The sequence below is a fragment of the Pteronotus mesoamericanus genome, unplaced genomic scaffold (genome assembly GCF_021234165.1).
Source record: "Pteronotus mesoamericanus isolate MK-2021 breed Mesoamerican mustached bat unplaced genomic scaffold, CSHL_Meso_final scaffold_705, whole genome shotgun sequence".
In the NCBI taxonomy this organism is placed as follows: Eukaryota; Metazoa; Chordata; class Mammalia; order Chiroptera; family Mormoopidae; genus Pteronotus; species Pteronotus mesoamericanus.
In genome coordinates this window covers 9,100,578-9,109,782 of record NW_026555326.1, presented here as the reverse complement: position 1 = coordinate 9,109,782, position 9,205 = coordinate 9,100,578, and the positions used below count along the sequence as shown (strand labels likewise).

Below are 9,205 nucleotides of genomic sequence, written 5' to 3'. Positions count from 1 at the left end.
AATTTTTTCTCTGATATGTCTCCTAAAGCAAGGGACATAAAGGAAAGAATAAACAAGTGGGACCTCATCAAAATAAGAAGCTTCTGCATCATGAAAGAAACATCAGCAAAATGAAAAGGGAGCCAACCATATGGGAAAATATATTCGCTAATGATACATCAGATAGAGGTTTGATCTCCAAGATATATAAAGAACTCACTCGACTCCACTCCAAGAAGACAAACGATCCAATCAAAAAATGGGCAAAGGACCTGGGCAGATGCTTTTCCAAGGAAGAGATACAGAGGGCCCAGAGACATTTGAAAGGATGCTCAGCATCAGTAGCCATCAGAGAAATGCAGATGAATATCACAATGAGGTACCACCTCACACCGGTTAGAATGGACATCATAAAGAGATCAACAAACAACAGGTGCTGGCGAGGCTGTGGAGAAAAGGGAACACTAATACCCTGCTGGTGGGAATGCAGACTGGGGCAGCCACTGTGGAAAGCAGTGTGGAATTTCCTCAAAAAGCTGAAAATGGAACTGCCTTTTGATCCAGTGATTCCCCTGCTGGGACTATACCCTAAGAACACCAAAACGCCAATACAAAAGAACCTATGCACCCAATGTTCATAACAGCACAATTTACAATAGCCAAGTGTTGGAAGCAACCTAAATGCCCATCAGTAGATGATTGGACCAAAAAATCATGGTACATATATACAATGGAATACTACGCAGCAGAAAGAAATAAAGGACTACTAAACCTCACGACAGCATGGATGGAACTGGAGAGCATTATGCTAAGCGAAATAAGCCAGGGGGCGAAAGACAAATACCATATGATCTCACCTATAAGTGGAACCTAACCAACAATACAAAGATTCAAGGAAAATAAGACCAGCGACACTGAAAGGGAAAGAAACCAACAGAGACAAGAGGGAAGGAGGGAAGGGGGGATGGGGAAAAGGAATGGAAGGGGAAAGTCAAGGAACATATAGCAAGGACTCATGGATAAAACCAAAGGGGAAGAGCTGAGGGAGGGAAGGAGGAAGAGGGCAAAGGAAAGTGGTGAGGAGTAGGCAGAGACAAATATATTTGAAAAAATAAAAAATAAATAAATTTTTAAAAAAAATCTTCATAAATGACAAACCATAATATATTTATGGACTTATCATCTCCAGTATCATCATCAATGTAAAATCCTGAAAGAAAGTGATCAATTATGATCTACAAATAAAAAAACAGAAGAATTAGTCAAAGAGGTCTTGGAGGGAAGGGGAAACTGATGTAGATTTAAAGGAGAAAGGGTTATCATGTTGGAATATTAGAAGACAAAAATGGACACAATCTGGGAAAAAATAAAATAAATTATATGGCATATATTCCTATATGTTATAATTTAACATCTGCCTTCTTTTGTTGTGACCCCTATCAATACAAAAGAAATGTCTGAAAATATCTTCCATTTGCTGGTCAGATAATACATCATTAGGGAATCAGATGAAAATTTGTGGATATTTGGACTAATGGATTATCGGAATTAAGGTAACAAGAGGGTTGGTAGTGTTACTGGAGGCAATAGGTTTTACCATGATGTTACAGGAAATGATTTTCAGGGACACATGTGTAGGCAGATTTTAAGCAATAGTGGCAAGATATATTAGAGCATCCTTGAAAAGGCTGCTGAACTAACAAGGCACTTTCCCTGCACTCAGCTGGTAGATGTTCACAGCCCCCAGGTACACCACGCCCAATGTTTCATCCATGACCAGGTGGTTCAGCTCTGTATTGTTGCAGGAGAAGTCCAACTTTCTCGGCTGCATGCCAGTACTTGGGCCACCATGCCCAGGAGTGTCAACAAGGCCCAGAGCTGCATTACCCTGGCACCTGAGTCTGACCTTGGGCAAGTTACTTAACTTCCTTGTGCCTCATTCCCTATCTGCACATATGCTGGTAAGGTTCAATGGCACCTGGGCCACCATTGCCATTGCCCTCTGGCCCATGTGGCTTTCACATGTTAAGCTTTAATTATATTTCCTTGGGTTTGGGAAGAGGCAGGCTTTTTCTCTAAAACTATCTAATTTTTTCTCTGTTATTTCTTGGGCTGTGTCCTTATCCTATCCAATCTTTTTCCCAGCTTTGCTTCCTCCCCTTTATGGTCACCACTTTGGCTTTTACTGCACATGTGCATAATGAAAGAATATCCTCTGTACTATCTCTCCCTCCTCCCAACAGTGAGGTAGACTCTCAGGGGTGACTGTAAAGCATCTTTCCTGCCTCCTTAGATGCCTGGAGTGACTATAAAACTGTCACTTAGTTATTTTGTCTTGTTCTGTTTTTGTCCTTTCCTTTTGTTAATATGTAACTAACTGCCTGCTATAACAGTAGCCCTAGCCCTGGCTGGTGTGGCCCAGTAGACTGAGTGCTAGACTGTGAAACAAAGGGTAGCAGATTCAATTCCCAGTCAGATCACATGCCTTGGTTGTAGGCCAGGTCCCCAGTAGGGGATTCATGAGAGGCAACCACATATTGATATTTTTCATCTTCTTTTTCTCTCTCCCTCCCCATCTAAAAATAAATAAATAAAATATTTTTTAAAAAAAACAAAACAAAACAGTAGCTCCGGAGAACCACAACAGAATTTTAGCAATCGCTGGCCATACTCATGGACATGCATAAACAGTCTATTGCCATGATACAGAGTTACACTCTAGGTTTAGATTTTAATTTTTGAATCCAAAATTAGCCATTTAGTACCCTAAGACAAGTTGCTTAAACTCTCTCTAAGCCACAGTTTTCCTATCTGTAAAATATAGATAATAAAGGTAACTTCATAGGGTTATTGTGAGAAATGAATGAAATATTTTCTGTATCTCACTTTTCTAATGTGTTGATTTACAGTTTAAGAAATTATTTTTTTAGCTTTTTGAGGAAATTCCAAACTGTTTCCCGCAGTGAAAATGGAGCTGCCTTTTGACCCAGCAATTCCACTGCTAGGATTCCCTAAGAATCCCAAAACACCAATTCAAAATAACTTATGCACCCCAATGTTCATAGCAGCACAATTTACAATAGCCAAGTCCTGGAAGCAACCTAAGTGCCCACCAGGAAATGAGTGGATCAAAAAACTATTGTACATTTATCCAATTTACAATGGCATGGATGGAACTGGAGAGCATTATGCTAAGTGAAATAAACCGGGCAGTGAAAGACAAATACCATATAATCTCACCTATAAGTGGAACCTAATCACAAAAGCAAGCAGGCAAGAAAAATATGACCAGCAGCATTGAAAGAAAGAAGAAACTGACATGGATGGGAGGGAGGGAGGAAGGGGGGTAGTGGGAAGGGGAAGGGGAGTGGTCAGATCAAGGAACAGGTGTGAAGGACACATAGATGAAGCCAAGGTGTAGAAGGACTGAAGGGGGAAGTTGGGGATGGGTGGGGCAGGGGAAAGTGATGGCAGGTAAATGGAGACAAATGTATTTGAAAACTTTTAAAAAAGAAATAAATAAATTTTAAAAAAGAAAGAAATTCCTGTGACTGTGTGCCCAGCCTTGTGCCTCTGTCCCACCAGATCCCAAGTGTGTCTAAGGAAATGGGATGGAGAGTAAGAAGGTATATAAAAAATTGCCCAGTTAAGCACCACATTGAATATTATCTCTAGAGAAGGAAGCAAATGCAGGCACCGCTGATGAGTTAACCAGATATGACACAGAAAACATTTCCTTCTCCTTTTTGGTTTTAAGTCTATTTTAAGGCCCTAGACTCCTTTAGCTCAGTCTGTACCTGGAGGTCACAGAGGAGATGCCTACTTGCATGGGAGGCCCTGCCCTGCTGTGGATAACTCTGTTGCTCTTCTGTAAGTAGAGGTTCAGTCACCCTTCTTGGAGTGGCCAAAATGGATCTAGGGGACAGCTGGGGTGAGGATAACAGTTTTAGTGATGACTTCTTCTAGGCCATGCACAAAACACAGGACATTTCGTAGGGATTCTGCAGTGGGGACAAACTGGAGAGCAGAGGAAAGCTAGCTGAGCAACACCTAAGCAAGAAGCCAGATTGAAAACCTGGTTTCTTGCAAGAGCTCTGGCATCTCCCAGAGGGCAAGGGAAAGAGCATAGAGGAAAGAAAGAATCTCCTTTTCTCCTTGTATTGAATTCCTGAGAAGTTGGTTGACTCTTAAAATTCCTAGATTCCATTGCTCAGAAGTCTCAGAAGGCTGGGGATAGACACTAACTTATCCTCTCTGAAATTTTGCAGCTCCAGATGGCATGTCAGCAGGTGAGTCCTCTGTCCTTGCCTCCCTGTATTGTTTCCCTTTATTACAGCATGTTTATTTTTAGTGATTATTTGTTTTTTAATGATTATTAATCTGCTCCTCCTTGTTCAACCTGCCTCTATTTCTACCTTGCCTTGTCTTTCTTTTCTCCCATTGAAGAGTTTCTCATGTACCAATTCATTCTTTCAAGTCACCACCTTTTGTTTTTATGCCAACTGTAACTGTTGAACATTTGAATGTCTCAGCTTCTTTTCCAGGCACTATTACATAATCTCATTCAATTCTTACATTATCATTTTTAATGTTGCTGTTTTATAATTGAGGATGCTTAAACACAAATTCAGTGGTTTTCTGGAGGTTACACAGCAAACATAGGACTGGATTGTAACATAAGTCCCTTGGATCCAAGTCTGGTTTTCTTTCATCACCCCCTGCTACTTCCTTAGCTTCACACCTCAGTTCTTGGAAGCCTTATAGGATTAATCTTCTTTATGTTCCTCATTACCCTCAGAAATGACATATATTTTTGCTGCATATACACTCAGAACACAGTTATGTATCCATTATTCATTTGTTCAACATACCAGCCATTGAGCTGACCTATGGTTAAACATGACATTTTCTCTGCCTGAAAAGAGATTGCAGCCCTCACTTACAAATTCTGAAATTAAAATCAATAGAATTAAAATGAATTATTCTATACCAGCTACTAAATTTTTTGTAGGTCTGTTTTTTAAATATCCTGCAATTTTGTCCTGCCTTTCTCCCTAGGTTGGGAGCTCTCTTGGGACCACAGTAGTATTGCCTCCTTTTTTAAATTCTGTGAATCAGGATAAAGTCTAATCAACAACAATAAAGAGTAGATTGACCATCAATGTACTATTGGTATGTCTGTACTTTGAAGCCTAGACAATTAATTTTCAATGATTTTTTTCTCTATATATCTCTTTTTGCAATTTGATCTTCTCAGTCACCTGGAAATCTATGGTGTCCTTGAATCCCCCATGGAATAGAATATTTAGAGGAGAGAATGTGACCCTTACATGTAATGGGAACAATTCCCTTGAAGTTAACTCCACTAAATGGACCCACAACAATGCTCTGTTAGCAGAGACAACATCAAGTTTGGACATTGTAAATGCCAGATCCCAGAACAGTGGGGAATACAGATGTCAGAACAACAATCTCATTCCAAGTCAGCCTGTGTATCTAAAAGTTTTCAGTGGTAAGTTCCATGTCCATGGAAATATATATTCTCCTATGTGAAAAAAATGGTCTATCTGACAATAGGGAGAAAAGTTATTCTAAGGCTTAGGGTATCAGGGTGGGACTCATGGTCTTTCATTTAAGACTCATCCATCTCTCTTCTCCCATCTCTTCCGCTTCTGTCTGCTTGCCCCTCTGCTTTCTTTTAATATTCTAGCTATCTTCCAATGTTATCTCTCTTTTGTCTTTAATACATAGGTTCATATGTATATTATTTAGTCAATGGCATGCTGGATGTGTGAATATTGCAAAGAGCTACATATCTGAAATAGGATCAAAAGTTTCGATTTAAAGATTTGTTCTTCAATATCCATGTGCAATGACCTGAATACTAGGTTATACTCTTCGTTTTGAAAGACATCTGTGTACATTTCTCAAATCCTCTAGTTTTATTTAAGAAAAACATTTATGTTTGCTTTATCTTTATCACTTTCCTACTGCTAATAATTCATGCAGCTTGCTTTGGCATATGTGGGTTAGTTAGTAAATGTTGAATGAACAAACTAATGAATTCATTTGAATGACTAGGATGTTGTTATATTTTACTTTATATTTTTTAAATATAAATATATTTTAAAGTATAAACAAACTTTGTATTTCTATCTCAAATAAAAAAAATGTTTTAACATCCATATGCAAATTCCAAATACAAATTAAAGAATGTAGAATAGTTCTTCTATTTTCTTAGAGTAAATTTTGGAAATTTCCTTAAGGATTGATCTTAGATAAAATATGTTTGCACAAACTAGCCATATTTCCATTTAAAATTCTTCTTTGGTATATGCTTTGCAATTCTTAAAATGACATTAGCCATAGAAACTGACTTTTATTTTTTACTCACTCATTATTTTAAAAAATCGTTGAGTACTTACTAGCTCCTAGGTATTGTGTAAGGAACTGGAGGTATAATGTAAGGGACAGACATGACCCCAAACCTTTTGAAATATAGAGCCAAATGAGGATAAGGACATTAAATAAATAATTACATGTAATAAAATTGTGATACATGTTTTGAGAAAGTTTTGGGGTTAACTATGATTAATGATACAACTGGAAAGTCCCTATGAGATAAGAGAGGACAAAATAGACATTATTCTAAGTTAAGATACACTAGGCAGAATAGCTTTACTTACCACTTAGTGGCTAAAACTAACACCAATGGAGCTAAAGGGAACACTAGGTTTCAGACCTTCCATGTATGGGCTCAGCAAAAATTTCAGATACATTTTATAACCCTAAACTCACCTTTCTGGAGGAGAAGAGATTTATCAATATAGAAATTCACTCTAAGCATTGTTTTTTATTGACTTTATGAGCCAAAAAAATATATTAATGATTAACAGTGGTTTCTGAAACACACTCATTGTGGGACCTCATTTATTTTATCTGTCTATTATCTACCTACCTATCTACAATCTATCTATATCATCTATCCATTTATTGTGGAATAAATAACATAATAAATGCTCTTCAGATTGGCTGCTCCTTCAGTCTTCTGCTGAGGTGGTATTGGAGGGTGAGTCCTTCCTCATCAGGTGCCACGGCTGGATGAATAGGAATGTCTTCAAGGTGATTTACTACAAGAATGGCAAAGCACTGAAATACTGGTATGAGAACCACAACATCTCCATTACCAATGCCACAATAGGAGACAGTGGCAACTATTACTGCACAGGCATACTTTGGCAGATAAACTATACCTCTGATCCCCTCAAAATTACAGTAAAAAAAGGTGAGTTAGTAAAAATAAAGGAAAGGAACCCATAACAGAGGAAGGGAGAAAAGAAATTTCAGCTTGAAATAGTAACAGGTTGTAAAATGGCAGCAGCTGTGATATCTTAGAAAGTCTACTAAATTTCAGATAGGGTGGCCTGAGGTACAGTATGTCTCTCAATCTCTGTCTTATATTTTTTATTTATTTAATGACAATAGTAATATATACTCACATTATGGAATTCTTATGAAGGTTAAATGTAGTAATATATGTGAAATTGTTTTATAAACTGTTAAGCAATACCTGAACATAACAGATTGCAATTAGTTTTGATCTCAACATCATCTGCTGCTCCTGGGGACAACATTTATTAAATTGGAAGGAGGTTTCAAAGTTGAAGGAACAAAGGCTATGAAGAGCTAAGAGAGTCTATTTAAGCCTGAAAGCCTGAGAAAGGAAACCAACAAGTCAATAAATAGGCTATGTGCCTGTGTATTGGGAGAAAAGAAAGAGGGCTTGATGAGGAAAATAGGCAGGTGGGCTGCCTCTACAGCCAATGATAAGGTCTTCCTTTTCCAAACTTCATATAAGAGAGGGAGCCTTTGAAATATTTGCCTTACAAGAAGGAAATTAGCCTTTTTGCCTTGCAGACTTGGCTCATACTAATGTCTACAAAAGCAGGAGACCAGAAGCCAGAATTAAGCTCTAATGATTGTTCTCTGTTAGCTAATTTGAGACCTGAATACTATTTAGTCGTTGCTGGGCTTTTATTATCTCTATCTGTGAAATAAATGGTTTGGTCTAGACTTCACTAGACTTACCTGGTGAAATGAAAAAAAATATATATTGATTTTCATATCTCATCCCTAAAAATTCTAATTTAATTGGTTTGGACAAGGCCTTGGAGTCATTATTTTTACAAGCTCTTTCAGGTAATGGTAATGTATAAGCAGTGTTTAGAGTCACTAGTCTAGGTGAGCTATAAGTAATATCTGGCTGTAATATTTTGGGACTCTATAATCTAAAACAATCACAAAAAGCAGTAGTTTGTAAAAAGAGTAACATAGTGGAACTGGAAGGAAACTTAAAGATGATTTAGTCCAATATCTTCATTTTACCCAAAAGATATGCAATAATGATGATTGATTGATTGATGGGTGGATTGAGAAATAAGACACTGGTGACCCCCTGCCCTCACTCTGTCTCCTTTCTAACCCTAAATAATAGTATTGGACATTGGTATTGTCAGCTCCAAGAAAGGAGTTGTCTTTCCTATTACCTTCCCCTTTGGGTATATTGGTTAGAGAAACTGTTAGACAAAGGCTATGGAGAGATAGTCAGCACTCTCTAAGGCTCTAGGGAGCACAATATAACAAACCCAAACTCAGGAGTGTTTCCTCTTGGCACCTGAATGAAATATCATGCTAGAATTTGATAGACCATGCTGGACCCTTCTTTTAGGGAAAAAGAGACCCTGAACCTTATTGTTCAATTTTTAGTGAGTTATGTTTCTTGTTCCATCTAGATTCCACCACACCTCACTGGCTACAATTTCATATCCCATTTTTGGTGGTGATTATGTTTGCTGTGGACACAGGGTTATTTATCTCAACCCAGCAGCAATTTAAATTTACCTTGAAGATTATGAGGACCAGGAAAGGCAACAAACTTTTGGACCCACATCCTAAGCCAACCTCTACAAAGAACTGATGTCATTGCTCAAGGAACATTTGCAAAAGCAATTTCTTTCTGGTATCAGCAATTGCCTCTCAATTGTCAAACACAATTCACAGTGTACATAGAAACATCTGTGTTCAACTGAACTGTTCAGTAAGCCAACTGAAACTGGTTAAGTTGCATGAAATTGTAAGTGCTTAATAAACATCAGTTAAATAAAATAATGTATAGATTCATTCATACATATATTTATTCATTTATTTATTTGTCTGTGAAGGAGGA

At 37.8% G+C, this 9,205-nt stretch overlaps 1 protein-coding gene across 1 annotated transcript; it reads left to right on the top strand.

The window, feature by feature from the left end:
• Window positions 1-3,794: 3,794 nt before the first annotated feature.
• FCER1A (Fc epsilon receptor Ia) lies at window positions 3,795-8,956 on the top strand. Its single transcript, XM_054562846.1, has 5 exons — window positions 3,795-3,849; window positions 4,248-4,268; window positions 5,237-5,491; window positions 7,007-7,264; window positions 8,772-8,956. Exons 1-5 carry the CDS (start codon window positions 3,795-3,797, stop codon window positions 8,954-8,956), a joined length of 774 nt encoding a protein of 257 aa, XP_054418821.1.
• Window positions 8,957-9,205: the final 249 nt, after the last annotated feature.